General features: G+C 43.1%; 1 protein-coding gene across 9 annotated transcripts in view; it reads right to left on the bottom strand.

Moving 5' to 3' along the window:
• Positions 1-16972, bottom strand: part of Dysc (whirlin protein dyschronic) — a 132239-nt gene that overhangs the window by 96783 nt on the left and 18484 nt on the right. For 7 of the 9 annotated variants that reach the window (XM_076434492.1, XM_076434491.1, XM_076434490.1 and 4 more), the window contains exon 1: positions 4699-4929. The exons of the other annotated variants lie outside the window; for them this stretch is intronic. In XM_076434492.1, the coding sequence (XP_076290607.1) occupies positions 4699-4778 (80 nt within the window). In that variant the 5' untranslated portion in view covers positions 4779-4929. Of the gene's footprint in view, positions 1-4698; positions 4930-16972 lie in introns of those variants that run through there. 9 annotated transcript variants of the gene reach the window in all.

Raw genomic sequence — 16972 nt, forward strand, 5'->3', positions numbered from 1 at the left:
TCAATTATTTAGGAGCGATTTACGTAAGAACAAGAGCAGATGGGTATCGGAATCACATTAGGCTGACTAAATAATAGCCGAGCGACCAAGGAGCCGTAGTTCACGAGTAAACGGCTTAATAACGTGTTAGTGTTGTCTATTATGACTGGTGTCCGTTACGAAACGAATAAGGTTGAGAGGAGCTTAGCTTGTCCCTGCCAATGAAGATGAGCTAGGGGAAAAGGTACGAGGTGAGACCGCGTTCGCTTCTTAAGAGGTCAAACCAAATAAGTTTACGGTGTTAACAACTTGCACGCGGTGTAAGAACCCTGTGCGACCGTTTCTGTGTGTGTGTGTGTATGTGTGCGAGCCCCCCTCGAAATGCCACCGTGAATTATTAACACGGCCCTAGTACAATGTTGTTCGTCGAGTATAGGAGCGTTTCAGTATTCAAGAGCAACGGTTCTGGTCGATTCCGCGGAAACTGAGCCACGGGGCCGACGCTCAAACTGTAAAATGCAACGCGAACCTTTCCTCGCAGGAAAAGCGACGGACGAAACCCGATTCTACCTTGAAACGCTAAAACGTGAACATGTGAGAACAGAAAAGTTTTTTATTTCTTTCCGAGCAGTTTGGTTCACATTTATTTCACTAGGCTGTGTAGCTGAATGCAAAATAGGAATAGCGATTCGGTAAATTTGAAAACAGAAATGCTACTTAAGAAATTCCGTCGATACATTTCGCGAGGTACGTACTCAAGATGCTTCCATGTTAAAATGTCTGCCATACGTTGAAATATTAAAGGATGTTTCCGTAAAAGTGGGTCAACTCGGACCCTGGCACGGATCCCCAAGGGTTCAGTTTCCAGGCTGATCCATGATGAAAACTATCAATTTCATTCATTAAAAAATTGTCTTATATTCTCTTCCAAGTTTCCTAAAAATCCTGACCGCCCTACCCCAATTAATAATTTTAAAAAAATGAAGTAATTTATTTCGATGTGTTTTAATAAATTGTTTTTTTTTTTTACTTATATGTGAATTCAAATTTTTGAAGAGTAGTTAATGGATTTTTGGTTGGACTAGTCTCTGTAGAATGATCTGCGAAGGTAGTTGGAACACGGACAAATTTTTTCCAGAATAAAATAAGGGGAGCATTTTCCAGAAAATTTCGCCCCACTGTCGGTCGAGTGCACGCGCACTAAAACGACGATACGAAAAGCTTTTACGGCACTGGAGTGCAGCTGCACCTGATCGATGTTCGAATTCAACTTTACGAACAACGAAGCGCATAATGAAAAAACTTTCGACTTGTACGAAACTACACGTACTTCAAACTGTATGACAATTTACAGGACACCGTAGGCATATGGTAAAATGCACGCGAACATTCGCTCAACTTCAAAATCCATACCTAATGTGAAAGGTAGACAATTACTTTTTCCATTCTCGATTCTCAAATTGCGGAACTTCGAAGTGCGCAATTAGAGTTCTCAAACGTAAGAGAACAGACTGTGCGAATCACTGTTAAAAATCTTTACGACCCTACGTACGCGTGTAAACAGTCACTGGGAACTGGCTGCTAACAAACCTAATTTCCGTTAAACAGTTACGGGTTCGTTATCCGAAACTATTTCACCGAAAAGCGGCCGAGGCAAGCAGTACAATTCCGTTTTTCGCAACAATTTCCATTACCGCGGCTCCGATATTAAATACTTCTATTATTAAACGCGCGAGAGGATGACGGTCCGCGTAGTGGAAAACGCGATCGTCGAGCGAATTTTATCGCATCGACTTGTAAATAGCGGGCTGATGTTCGCATGGTAATCTCGAAAATCGACTTTCTGCGGCTGCAAGTTAATTTTCCAACCTGAATATTCCTGAAACTGCCTTTTTCAACAATGTTGCACTCTTTTGGAGCGCTTCAAAGCTTCAAAATATAATTCTCCAGTCATGTACTGCACACATATTCTGTAAACAAAATCGTACTAATTTTTGTTGTATTTTATTTCCCTTGGATTTTCACAATTTTCTCTATAATTTTTCACGTGGACTTCTACAATCTTGTCTGAAACTGATTTTTCGCGTGGATTTCTACAATTTTGTATGAAAATGATTCCACCTGTAGTTTTACGAGTTTGTCTTCACATTTCTCGTCACATTTTGCCTTCTAAAATCGGACATTTCATACGGAACAACCAAATATTAAAGTTGAAAAGGTAGCTTTCGGCTACAGTGAGTGCCACAGTATGCGTCGTTCGAAATCGAAAAGAATCGAGTGGAATCGAGCGAAATCGAGCGGAATCGAGCATAGAGCGCTCGCGGAGCCTGTCACGGGCGGAATATTAATCTTCGGGACGCGTCGAGTGGAGAGATTGGACGCGTCGCGACGGCTGCGACTCGATTTTCTAGAACAAGCCCAGCATTACCGGCACGGTCAGGTTCTAATAGCGTTAGGAAGCCTCCTGTTACCGCCGGAAGAAATTTCGGAGTCATCCGGTTCGCGGTAAATGCACAGTATGCAAAGCCGAACGCGGTGCTTCATTCCGTTTCCATCGATCGCTGACCGGACCGCCGAATCGACCGCGGCTCCTTGTATTCTCTCTCTCTTAGTCTCTCTATTTAATTCATACGAAAAGTAACGATCGACGGTTGCGAGTCGGGTGTGCTCCTCGAATAAAACGACGCCTTGCCTCCGTCGTCGCCCGTCGGGACACAGGAAATTGGTCTATGAGAGAAACCGTGCGTTTTCCGGGACGAAACGGTCCCGGTAAAGTGGGTTTACACGCTCGGAATGCCACGCTACGGGAATCATTCCCCCGGTGTTCGAGAAATTGTTCTGATAGCGTTCGTATTCGCATAGTGCTCGCCTGACCTGAGGGGTTCCGATCGAGTTTTCGTGGCGCTCTTGCGACTCGTGCTGGTTTCGATCTTTACGAAGCTTACGTGACCTTCTCAGTGGTTCCCATAGTGCTCGTGTTACTCCTATAGTGCTCGTCTGAATGATTCCCATACTGCTCAAGTCACTTCCATTAGGGTGGATTTATAGTGGAGCAGCGAGGTGAGCTGTGCGGTGAAAAAAAAAAGAAAAAAAAAGAAAAACAAAGAAAATACATATGTACTTTTTCATTAGTATGTGTCGAAATGTTGTCACGAATGCTGGTCTCTTTTCACCGCGCCGCTATCATCGATGCTCGCAGCTCCACTATAAATCCACACTAATGCTCGTCTGACCTGTGCTGCTCCATATGGACCTTTTTAGCCTACTCTTGTGACTCATGTTGCTTTCTTTGGCTTTATGCTGCTTTCGTTACGTTCTTTATTCTTCCCATAATGCTCGTGTTACTTTTTTTATATTACATGAACATCCACTAAAAAATTTTGAAACTCCTTCATCGCTCTAACACAGTTCCCACACGGCTTTCTAGATTTCTGTATTCTTTCCACGGCTTCGATATTGCTCCTGCGCCTCTCATTTTTCCCTGACAATCCCCGGATTCATATCACGATTACCGAGTCGCGTGAGAAATACGGAGGACGCGCAACGGCAAATAGAGCAGGAGAAACCACCCCTGTCGAACAAAGCAAAATGGCGATCGTCGATGAAGCAGAAAAATTGGCCGGGAATCGTACACACCGCGCCCTGTAATTCGCATATTGTTCCCACACTATCCCCAGATGTTTCAGATTATTCGGCATTGTTCTTTCGGTTTGTCGAGCTGTTACCGCGGCGCGAACATCCGTGCCTGATGCGCGGCGGCCGATGTTAATTTATTCACGCGGCAGGCAACAATCGTCCGGTGAACAACGGCCGGCTCAGATATTAGGAAATCAACGATACTCCGATGGAAACGCGGCCGAACGCGATTAAACTCGGATTAGTGTCATCCCCGTTTAGCGGGACACCATCCCCCGAAACCGGAAGAGCCGTCCGCTTCGTTGTCAAACATTTCATTCAACCCTTTGAGAACAAGTGTACCTATGTATAGTAATGTAATAATTGTTATAAATAATAGTATGGTAATTTTTAGTAGTCGCCATTCGAGTGCTAAGGATTGAGAGGAGAAATTACTTAATCATTTAACTTCTGTTTTTTACAGTTAATGTAGAAAATATTGAATTCAAATAAAGATGAAATTGCCTAGACGAAAATCTTGTCACCCTGATAATTATAATAAATTTAAGCTTTCACGTTACATTCGAGGCGACGCGTCAAGGTCACGATCAGCAGAAACAAGGAATCCCGGTCAGACCGCGTCGGTGAATCAAAGCGAAGCGTTTACCCCCGGTGAATCCTTTCATCCTTTTAACACGATTAAATCGAAAAGCGCGATTATCTCGAAACAATCGTGGCGGTTGCCCCTTGCGCTCTTAGCGTGGCACTATAGTCGGCTATAGTAGCGCCGTTAGAGTGGTCGGCGGCACGAGGAACCGGTGGAAAGGGAGCTGCTGAATGAAGCCGGCTTCAGGGGGTGTTTCCTGCAGTATTGATCGCCCCACCCTCTCACGGGACACACAGCATGCCTTCCTTTCCTTCTCCACCCACCCTCTAACTCTCTCCTACCCTCTCTATCCCTCATCATGTCCCCCTCTCGCTCCTCGACATCACCCCTACAAGGTAAACTTCATCTCTTTCTGAACCACTCTCAACCCTTCTTCATCTCCTTCGCTCTAGCGCGTTCTGTGTCCACGATACACGCTTTCCCACTTCGTCCGTTACCTGCTTTCCATCATCATCCCTTCCTCTTCAACCCCTTTGCTCCTCCTACCGACACCTTCATTCTTCCTCTTCTTCTTCATTCTGTCCTGCGAGCCACCCCTCCCTCGAATACCCTTCGTTATCCTAATCGCCGCTTCCTCTCTTTCTCTGTTTAGGTACGTTTCTCCGCATTTCTTTAAACATCTCGTAAACCAAAAGGAGTAGGATACTCAAATGTTTTTTAATATAGCCAAATCATAAGAATTCATTTGTTTAAACAATATCCGATCACTACTGTACCAGATGTGGTTAATGAATTGTTCAGTAGTTAGCAGGGTTTGTTAGACCTCTTTTAGGAAAGAACAGGAGTGGAAGGGAGTCCGGGAAAAGAGGCGGTCAGGAGAAATGCAAATAGCGGGGCCCTGACTGTCCTCAAGGACATTAGAAAACAAGAAAAGGGCTCCCAGTCCTAGAAAAAAAGGGGTTGTTAGAACTATTCTCCCTTTCTGTTTCTTGCCCTCTTTCTCCGGCCACCTGCAGACCCTGGGTACGTCCAACTTCCACGTCGGCCAACCACCCCCCCTCGCATGCTCCCCGCCCAACACCGCACGGCAAACAAGCCACCCCTTTACCCCCTCAGTGTCAAGGTTGGGTCAAGCCCTGTCCCGCGGATGAGGAAACCGGTTTGATTGCTGTCTCGGCACGAATAACCAACCGTCGACAACTATTTAGGAAATTGCTCGGTTTCCGGTGAACAGGGAGGGTGCAAAGGGCGCAAGGGGAAACGCTCTGCGGCCTCGGTAGGTGACACAGGTGCGCAACCCCGTAAATTCGGCCTCCCGTTGCTACCCAACGAACGGTGTTGCGGTTCGTCGCAAACGGTAGTCAACGATTGTCGGTTTCCACAGGGACCGGATGATTTTACGATGGTTGCCGACAGTCATTACAGCGTGGCGCGGAATGAAAAATCAACCGGGAAAATTGATGGAAAATTGCTGCGATCCATGGCGAATCGTGAGGTTGTCCAAACATCGTTCAAATTGGAACTACTTTTTCAATAGTAACCGGTAAACGTTGCCTTATAAATAGACTGCGGATCTTTATGTAAAATAAAAGTGTTTTGCATTGATTGCGGGTAGCAGGAGTAACATAAAAATTTATTTCATCCCTTAACGATTTTGTTACATTAAAAGCAACATTACAACATTCTTGAATTTTTAAAATCTTTTACTGTTTTATATTTCACCAACCGATTTCTTCGTAAAAGCATAAAGATTCGCAGTCTACTTATAAACATTCGTAGAAATTGTCGTATACTAATAATAGAATAATTATCGATTTTGATATTAGAAAATTGCCAATTACTTTTTGAAAAGTAACTGTGGTAAACGTTGCCTTATAAATATAACAATATTGAACCTTGTTAAATTTTAAGAAATTCTCGAATAATGATAATCGACTAATGATCGAATAATTAAAATAATAATTGGCAATCAATCTGAGAGACTGCAATTGTCAAAGTTTTTAAAAACGAAGAAATTAGAAAATCTTCGCGAACTTTCCACGCTGACGCAGGTGATTGCGACACCAGAGGAGAGAAGTGAAAACTTTCGAGGCAAGCGTAAATGATCTTAGGGGATTAAGCGGCATGCCACACGTCGATTATGAAACCGAGCTTTGGAAATCGAAAAGGCCAATCGTACAATTTCACGGGGAAGATTGAACGAGTGTGTCGGCGTCGGTGAATTTTTCACGTCAATTAACGATTACTCTGTCGGCATGGTGACTCTATTGAACGCGGACTGCCGTTCTAAATATAATCCTCGGTTCACAGGCACGAGTTCGACGGATAGAGAGAGGAAGAGAAAAAGAAAGAGAGAGCCGGATAGAGCTGCGGTCATCTTCTCGCGGCCTCCACCGGTTACAAACAAGGGTTGCTTATTAACGAGCTGCGTTAATGAATGAGCGTTGTTATTTTATCCCGTGCCACCGCTGGGGGGGGGGGGTCGGTAATATTTTCCCGCAAAAAGGAAATTATTCTTGTCGACATGGTCAATACCGTTTTTCAATTTTTAATTCGGTATTCATCCGATTTCATTTAATTTCACAAATATTATTAATGCATAAAGTATAGAATTATATTCAGTCAACTATAATTCCTGACTGCAAAAGTTTCGACATGTCGTGTTCAATTGCATTATCTTGTAAGATATCATTTTCTTGTTTATTTTATCTAAATTTGTTTCTAATAATTGTACCAGATTCAATCATATTTATGTATTATAGGGATTATCTGAAATCGTTTTCATTCTTTTCTCATTTCAGCTCAATGTTAAACAGGTAAAACGATCCAACAATTGAATAGTGCATTTAGTATTTATAGAATTCTACGAGACAGTGGAATGTGTGCATCCGAGAAAAATGCAGATTCAACGATAGCAAAAGTCTCCATTATATCGATCGAACTTGCCAGTTGGCGGACATCTTGTGTATATGCACGTGTCGAAAACAAAGGCTCCGATTCAACAAACGACGCGACGCTTGTATATCGTAACGACTCATATACTATGTATATGTAGTATACATATGTATGTACATTCCCGTGTACATTCGTGACAAATGAAGCACACCCACGCACAGTAGAATCTGTAGAAATATTCGTGTGTTTATGGGATTGAAGGTATTAACTTATTTCTTACGTGTTTACCGAACGCATCCGACAGGAACGTTGATCAAATCTCCTTTGTTACTTCCGAGCGAAGTAAACAATCGTGACAATGCTTAAAAGACAGCACTGCAGTTGCAGCAGTTTACACGACTTGTCCTTGTTCATCAATGCGACGACAAAAAATCCGCTCCCTTAAAAATACTAACTTTTGAGTGACTATAAAAATGTCTGGCTATTTTTTAAATAGCATATACCCAAACAAATAAATTTGTTGAGTACTTCCTCATGGATACATCTTTACAGTCTCAGTGATCGTAAATTAACACTAAACCTACCAAGCAACTGATACATGTTCCCTTAAAAAAATTACAAAATTGATTTCATTTAGACTTATGAAATTATTGTTATTATTTCACTAGTTGTACAATAAAAAATGTGGAGTTGATCGTTTCGACCGGTGATGGTAGGTTTAGTTTTAAGGCGGTAGACTCGTTTCCAGGATTGCAAGAGTGCTCAGAGTGCAAGAGTTCTCATTTCTCGATAATACAAACACGGGGCTTTTCACAGTTTTCAGTGTTGGGCAAATTTTATTTTAAATAATAAATAATTAAATAATAAATAAACGTGTGATTTTAATTGCAAATAATAACTAAACTTTTTATTTAGATAAATTATTATTTCTGATTTGCAAATAAAAGATTATTATTTGGACTGAGGTGGAAATCAAATAAATAGTTTTTGGTCTTCTCTTATTTCTTGTATTTCCTATATACAATGAACACACGTGCGCGTTTTTTGTCTGTTATAGCAACCTTTTCAGGTATACCGCCAGTGGTCGGGCCCGTCCGAAGGGCCCAGCTGCCAATAAAAAAATTACAATTTAATTTATTATTTGTCTATACAAATAATAATTGAAATTGTATTTGTAAATAACAATTAACTTTATTATTTTAAATAATTCATTTAGAACTGCTTAAAGAATAAATAACTTGTTATTTAAATTTTTATTTAAATAAATTTATTTATTGCCCAACACTGCTAGAAACGCTAAATAAAAGATCGATCTTGGGCGCTATCTCCCTCAAAAGTCCAATTTTTTCGTTTGCGAGGCGTAATTTGCATTATTTGGCAGCACGTAGCTATGAAAATAGATACATGCGCAGTTGTATGCTTTCGAATAATGCAAATTACGCCTCGTAAACGAAAAAATTGGACTTTCGAGGGAGATAGCGCCCTAGATCGATCTTAATTTAGCGTTTCCGACTACTACAAAACCCCGTGTTTGTATTATCGAGAAATGAGACCACGAATACCGCACCCTTGCACTCCTGGAAAAAGGAGTCTACCCCCTTAAAACTACTAAAACCCAACAATTTTCCCGTAAAAGTGTTAGTGTTGAATATGAAATAAACTTGTTCAGGTATCCGGAGTTTGCCGGCAACCAGGTCCAACGAAAAGTGGCCCACTGAATTTCCCAAGACTCGACGCAGGTGCGAGTGCTCGGCGCGAGAGCATAAATCCATCGCGCGGTTCGCAAAAATGATTTCATTGGTGGGATTAAAAAGTTCCACGGGATCCCGGGGACCCTATCTCGTGGGTGTTGCATCTCTCACGATGTACGCCGTGAGAGCGTGGTGGCGGGTGTTCGGTGTGTATAGGTCTGGCACGTTCAATATTTACAAACGCCGGCTTCATACGTCTCGGAACGGGAGGCTTACGAGACACCTGAGCCACGTACGCCTCCGCGTATGCTCCAGTCGGTGCACCTGGCTGCACCAGGGTGCACAGAGGTCAGGCATGCCCCTTTCCGTGGAGCCCGTGAAATATTGTTACTGCAGTCGCCGCAGTGTTGTGTGTTCGAAGGGCTGCTCGCCTCTCAGACCCCTGTCCCCGGTCCAACACCAAGGAAAACCCGTGTATAGCTATCGCGCGGGCTGGATGCTTGACCATCGGCCCGAATGCTTTCCACGTTTTACGAGCCTATTTATGCGCTTTACTGCGTGCCCTTTCGATCGGACCCCTTCCTACCTCTTTTCTCACCACTCTCTCTCTCTCTCTTTCTCTTTGATCCCCCCCCCTTTCCCTCTCTATCCGACTATGCATTCTTTTTTCGATCGCGGTTACTTGCATGCTTTCTTGTTTTTTCTTCGCGCAGTTGGCTAGCCTGCCGCCTGGCTCCACCGATTCTCTCTTTATTAAGCCGCGGATTTTTATCGCCCAGGAAATTACCGTAATTTAGATCGGACTGCTTTTATTAGCACCGACCCGGCGACGACTAACTGCGTTTCATTCGTTTACGCCATTCCGAAGCCTGATCGCCACGTTTGTTGGCGTTCCAGAGACTCCGCGGGAGATCGTGTCACCGGGTCTTTGTTTTATCACGGGGAAAGAATTTATTCCCTACGGAGAAACGATCTACGATTTCACAACACCAGTTTCACGGGGCACTAAAAGAGACTATTTAACATTACTCTCGAACCTTTTCATTCTTTTTGTATAGCATTGTTCCTGAAGCAGAATCTTTGAACTTGGCGGAGTAACCTTTCTAAACTGAGAAATCTCCAAGCTTCCGGAAGAAAGTTTGTCACTCAGCCATTTGTAATTATTCAGCGAAACAATTTTACATTACTTTCGAATCTTTCTATTCTCTTCGTATAGCATTTTCTAAATGCAGAATTCATGAACATTGCGGAGTGACTTTTTTAGACTGAACAATCTCACAGCTTCCGGAAGAAGGTCAGTCATTTTTTAAAATTCCGCAACAAAAAGATTATTGCAACCAGTCCGGCACATGTGCTTTCAAATAACTTGCTCATCTAAAAGGACAAGTCTATTGCGCTTCCCAGACAGAATTCTAAAGATCCCACTTTTCCGAGATAGTTACAATCCTCACGCGAAAGAAGGCGTCGCGAATTTCCGCCAGGCGGAGAAACAGCGGCCGCGCTCTCGCTCCAACGTTCTCCAAACATAATCTCGCACACCTTTTAAATCGGGAAAAGCGTAACCGGAAACGCGGTAGGACGAGCGCGCGCGTTTTGCCCGGAGGCGAAGTCGGCCTAGATGCACGTCGCGCCGAGGCTCCCGGCGAAAACGGCACGCAAAACTGCCGAGAGAGCAGAACCGGTGGAAATTTTTTGCATAGGGGTTTTCTCCCCCGTCGCTACGAGCACCGTTTTCGACGCTCCCGTTTGGTTTATTGACGGAATGGAATGGATAACGGAGAAGGCCCGAGCTTGACCCGATAGAACTGTGCGTCCGCGGAAAATATTCATAACCCCGGCCGCGGGAAAATTCATTTCGCTCCGGCGAAACTTTCCCTGTAAAAGCAACGCTAAATTAATACGCCGGAGAGGAAACGTGAACTTAGCAGATCCACGCGAAATTGAGACCGCCCACCGCTCGATCGACGATCATGTTTTCGCATAAACGCGTATCGTTCAACCATAAGAAAAGTGACACACTTCAAAATATATTTCTAAAAAAAGTATACCAATAAATACATAAATTGTGGCGCACTTCATAAGTAATGTACATGACAATTAACAAATTATTTGACATTTCTAAGTTGGTAATATGCAATTTAAAAAATTGGCAATTTTAGATAATTTTCTGTTTGCCATTGTTTTCCCAATCCGACCATGCAAATGAAGGTGGGACGGTTGATTTCATTCATTATTATGCAGCTTCCCACGCAACAAATTATGCTGGAATATCGATAGAAATTAATTCGTGAAGAGGCAAAAGGTATAACACGAAAATGACTAGTGAAATCAGTTGGCATGAATCAAAATAATTCACATGACAGCGGTAAGTTCTTTTTTATTAGACTTTCACCCTCCCTCTTCTCCCTAACTGGGAATAATTAGTTCCGTTCTCTGATCTTATTAACTTCATTCATTCTGTTCATTCAGTTCTCGAGGATATTTCAGTTCGTAAATCAAAGCAAAATAACGACTGAACACGAAACAGGGGAAAGGAAGTTTTTCATACGGCATACATGTCTATGTAATTTCGTTATCAATATCTCGCGCTGCGAAGATCGTTCGTGACACGGCTTGTTATGACATAACATATTAGGTTAGTTCTGGCCGAGCGGGTCCCTAACTTTTCAGTACAGTCGCTCTGTCAATTAAACACCAATTCCCGGAATCACGTTTGCTGATTTAATGGAGGGGCTTAATTTGATAAGGAACCTCTGGGTGCGCGCTCGTAACGCTTACTTCTCGTTGCGCACCGTTCCTCTGATGTTATCTGTAGACACGGTTTCCGTTGTAAAATGTTTGCGAGGAAACGTCTGCTTTTATTAATTAAGTACTGCATCAAATTGGAATAATTTAACGCTATCGAGGGCCCCGCGTTAATGGCGGAACTTCCGTTAACGCGGTGCATCCATATTCAGAAAACGCTGGAAAACATTTCCCGGACGAAGGAAATCCCCGTCAGCTGTCACAAGCCAGTAAATGCATGCAACAAACATACTCGACGGAGCCTGGATTAAACAATTTTAAAATAGAGGAACATCGAAGTTGCGAACTTTTAAAAATTCTGTGATTGTTCACTGTTAAATATGTTTCAACACAGTATCATTTTAAAAGAGCAACAAGCTATAAATACAAAGTACCAGTATAACAATAAAAAAATTAAAAGAACCGATCACTTCAAGCAAGTTCGTCAAGGGGATGAAAACCAAAGGTCTGGTCTAGTCCACTGTTACACAGAATCTATTCCAACACAGTATAATTTTAAAACAGCAACAAAATACATTAATAATAAAATTAAAATAACTGATCGTTTGGAGAATATAAAAATTGTTAGAATAATCGACATCCAGTAAGTTCACCAGGTAGATGAAAAGCAAAGGTCAGCAACCCAGACCCTAAAACCCTGAAACAATACCAGAGCACAAGAACAAACAAACAAGCTACGCGAGCCACAGCTTCCCAAAGGCTGCTAAGACCCTGAAGACACAGGTAAGTTGAAGGCAAGCAAGCGGAGTATAATTTCCATAAAACATCCCCGGCATCGACGCGAGACAATGACGCAGAAAATAATAACGGTGGCTGGTTTATCAGCGATTAGCTTATCGGAGTGTTTCCAGTCGAGTGGACCAAGAAACGTGGCAGGAGCACGAGTGCGAGGTACGTCCCGTAAAAATGGCGTCCACAGATCAGCAGAGTCTGGAAGTCGGCCCCGAACGCTTCTGAATATTTCAAGCGGGCGCTCGCGAACGTTTCCGTCGCATTAAGGAGTAATTTTCGCCGAGTTGGGCTCGCTCGTCGGAATTAATTCCACGCGAGAAAGCTGCGCGCGGCTGCAACTGAAACTCGGCTCCGAGAACGCCTCAAGAGCGGGAGGAACCATGGCCCCAGCTAGTAAAATTCACTGCGGCCCGTTTTCCTTGGCCTTTTTCCCTGCGTCGACTTTTACTTCGGCTCTTCAACCCCCTCTCCACCCTTCGCCAACGACGGTTTTTCTTTCCTTTTACCATCGGAATTTTTTCTCCTTCGGTGTTTCTTTTCTCCACCCCGCTCGAGAGAATTCGTGCACGGCCGCCATTTAGGGATCACGCTGACGTGACCAGCAACCAGTCGCCACTGCATTGCGTGGCAAGCAACGTCGCAACGTTACATATGCACCCGGGAAACTACACCACGTGCAGCGAACGCGTGAACCACCGCACCGACTATACTCCCGGGGACAGGCCTATTCGCGCGCGCATAATGCGCAGAATGTGTACAGGCGTACACAAATCATGGTGGCGCGCTGATTGCTTGGCGCACGTGGAAACGATGGAGAATTCAGGGGATGATTTAGGGGTACGAATATTGAGACCGAGGGCTTGAGGTGAGTGCTCCAAGGTCGTGACTCTTCGCTGCAGACTGACGGTGACCTAAATTTTTATAAGGGTTTTAGAATTTGTGGAGGCACAGAGAGACGATTAAGATTTAATGATACGATTTTAGAAGCGAGATCGAGGCGATGGATTTCAGTAATTTGGGTCTAACGCTGTGGCACGGTTTATTAAATTTTCTATTTGTGTTTCTCTGATGATTTTCAAACGTCCTTAAGCTTCATGAATAGGTTTGCAGATCTAAAAATATTCAAAAAATAAATATTGAAAAGCAATTCGAGCCAGGTTGCCTACAGGGGGTGAAAATATACCGGGTGTTTCTAAAAATCGTTATACTTCTCCCAATTTTCTACTTTTATTATTCCAATGATTTTCATCCTTAACCTTTATGAATAGGCTTGCAAAACTTTTAAAGAATACTGGAGTACGTATTGAAGTCTACATTTTATAATATACAAAAATATAAATATCGATTAGAAAGAAATTCAAGAGTAAAATTTCGATCCGGACGTCAGACCCAGGTTACCTACGGCGGTTGAAAATGTACCGAGTGTCTCTGAAAATCGTTACACTTCTCCCATCCCCAAATCCGATAATAACAGTTGTCGCAAACGCCTGCGACCCTCGGAAAAAAGATCTGTTCCAAGCAGTGTCCGGCGCAGAGTTAGAGGAACGAGGGGAAAAAATCCTGTCGGATCCAGGCGACGTCGAGCGTCGAGAGGGAGGTTTAAACGGAACAGAAGGATCGAATCCAATTTCCCGTGCCGGTTAGCGTGACAGAATCACGTGTATTCAGGGGGTTAGCGTGTGCGCGGATCAATGGGACAGTTCCGATCTGTCCCAGTAGCGTTTACCCCTCTCTCGCCCCGGCGATATCCGTGAACAAACATAGCGCCGGCACCGTCGAGATATCGAATTAAGAAACGTTAAGAAAGAGTCTAAGTGAAGCTAGATTACCGGCCGCCCAGTGAAATATTGAAGGGAAACAGGCCGGAGAATGGTAAAAGCGCGAGCTACTGCTACATGCTCCGTGGACTGCTGATCGAAGAGACCGATAGGACGGTCGTAGGAAATCACGCGACATTATCGTATATTAAGGCTAATCGCGTTGCGAAAAGGACCTTGGTCATTTTTTTTCTGCACACAAGCACTCTTTTTCCAGGTAAACAATTCGCTCGTTGCGATATCGACGGGCGCGTTGTTCGCCGCCTGTTGCACGGACGCTGATGCCAGATAGGGCTAATTTTGCGTTCGACGGCTAACCTCCTTTCGTGCACTCTGGCCCACCAGGTCTCCTGAACATGACTGGAGAACCCTAAGGATCGGACTATGTTGCTTTTCCTGTTCTGAGAGCGAGAAGTTGGAAACGAACAATGTGTTGTTCTTATTCTTTGAGCCTTGTGCCATTTTCTGAATCCGTGTTTGGATTCGTATCCACCTTTCCACAGGAAGTGATCAATCAAGTCTGGATATGATCTATTTTCACTCAATGTCGAATTGCAGAAATGTAGACCTTCGTGCCATTTTTTAATTCGACCCTTTCGTAATACTGGAAACACAGGAGCGATGTAATCACTCGATGCGAGCATAAATTATTTTTCAAGACCTGAACTTCTCTCTTCCCTTGTGGTTGCTTTTCAAACATTGTGCCATGTTTTGAATCTGTGTTTTCATTCGTATCCATCTTTCCATAGAAAGTATATCAATCACATCAAATCAATCTTTCGATTAATTCAATGTTGAATTGCAAAGAAGTAGAATGTTGCAGATATTGATCCTCTATAGTGTTTCGTGGCCTTCGTGCCATTTTTTTAATTTAACCCTTGTCGTAATGCTAGGAACACAGGAGCGATTTAATCAGTCGATGTGAGCATAAATTATTTTTCTAGACCTGAATTTTCTTCGATGAATTCAATGATTAGTTCTGAAAGACTAGAATTGTTTACTGTCTTGAGGCTTCGTGGTTGCTTTTTAACCATTGTGCCCTTTTATAAAATTCTGTACAATTTCATTTGATCGTCTCCCGCAAATTCCTTCGATGGAACACAGACATTCCGGTATCGCTATTGCAGAAGCATGATGTAAATTCGCTATGGACCCTTATCACGCGAAGCTCGCCCGCAGCCGCGCGAAAGACACCATTCCGTGAGGTGTAAAAATACTGGTGGAGCTTTTCCCACTTTCCGACCGACTTCCGGTAACCTTTCGCTTGGAGATTGACAGATTTAGTGGAAACATTGAGCAGCCGATCCAAGATTTAGGTTGAGAGATTGTCAGTGAATATTTAGATTAATCTTCGAGCGGCCTGGATGGAAGCATAAATAGCCAGAAAAGTTTTCCGTGGTTCCAGAAAGAATACAGCATAAATTTTTATCTTAAGCGGTAAGCTATTAAGACGGGTAAGGAGAGGAGCTCGAGGGGTGCATTATTAAACTATGAAACTTGTGCAGCTCCCGGTGGGACAAGGTCGGGGATCAACGTGTTTCCAGGGAAAGCGGTTTTCGAGGGAAAAGCGCAACAACGACGTTCATAACGCATTAAAAACAGTCGATGCGAACAATAGTTTCGTCGCGGTTCGCTTGCCAAGTCTCGCAGAATCGGTTGTTATTCACGTGACACGTGTACGACACAAACAGCTCGTCATATTGCAGCCAGAAAACCGAGTAACGAACGCCCGAGTGCGTTTCTATAGCTGCAATGCACCTGCACGTGCGAGTGAACCCGCTACAGGGTTAATCAACGGCGATGCACACCGATTTCATTATGCACTCGAACCTGCCCAACCTAAACCACCGTAAACATCGTAATTATTAATTATCATTAGCTTACACAACTACCGACTAATTTTTCAATCATCATTTATGCAACTATATACGTTCTGCATTCATTCGTGCATTCTACGATACTTCGACACGTTTGCAATAAACTTGCACAGCTAATAAAAATCATCTCGATGTAAATTATTTTCAGATAACGTAAAAGAATATTCACAAAATTGTTGTGATATGGACAACTTCGAATGAAACAAATTTTGATTAGCGCTTTAACTTTTACATGAAACATAAATTTAATACAATCTCAAACGGCAAAAATAACTGTTCTGGCGCCATGTACTTATTTATCAGGGAAAACCGAGAGCGCGTAAAATCCGTAATGGCGCTTCGATGTCCGCGATAAACCTAATGCAGCAATAAAGTTACATTTCTGTAACAGGACAGATAAACTCGATAAAATTCTGAAGAATGAAGACAGCAGGCTAAAGGTGAAGATTCATGATACCGCGAGGCAAGGCGAGGTACCACAAGCATCTATAAGGGTGGCGCGAGTGGCAGTGATCTCACACTATCATAAAGTTCGAGTAACTGTCCCGGAAGCTCGCTTCGGTCGCATTACTTCTCATCGTGCAAGCACTAAATTCACCGACGAACACCGGGAAAACGTTGCTTATCGCGCACAGTTAGCCTCAGAATGTGAGCCACGTAAGCCACGTTATAACGAAACAACTTTTGTTAGGGGGAAACTCGAACTTCAGCTCGCTGACACTGGGGAATGTGTGAGAAATCGTTGAACCTAAAGATACACAATCTTTTTGTATATGTACAACAATTATTTTTAAAATAGATCGAATATAAATTTCCGTCTACAGTTTTCATTATTTGCTTTACTCTTGGATCATATTAAATTACGAATGTAAGAAAATAATGGATAAACCAATTCAGATGGGACACGCGGAGACATCTAAAAAAACCAACCCCAATTCGGGTGGAAAGAGGGTG

Source organism: Lasioglossum baleicum, chromosome 12, assembly GCF_051020765.1.
Source record: "Lasioglossum baleicum chromosome 12, iyLasBale1, whole genome shotgun sequence".
In the NCBI taxonomy this organism is placed as follows: Eukaryota; Metazoa; Arthropoda; class Insecta; order Hymenoptera; family Halictidae; genus Lasioglossum; species Lasioglossum baleicum.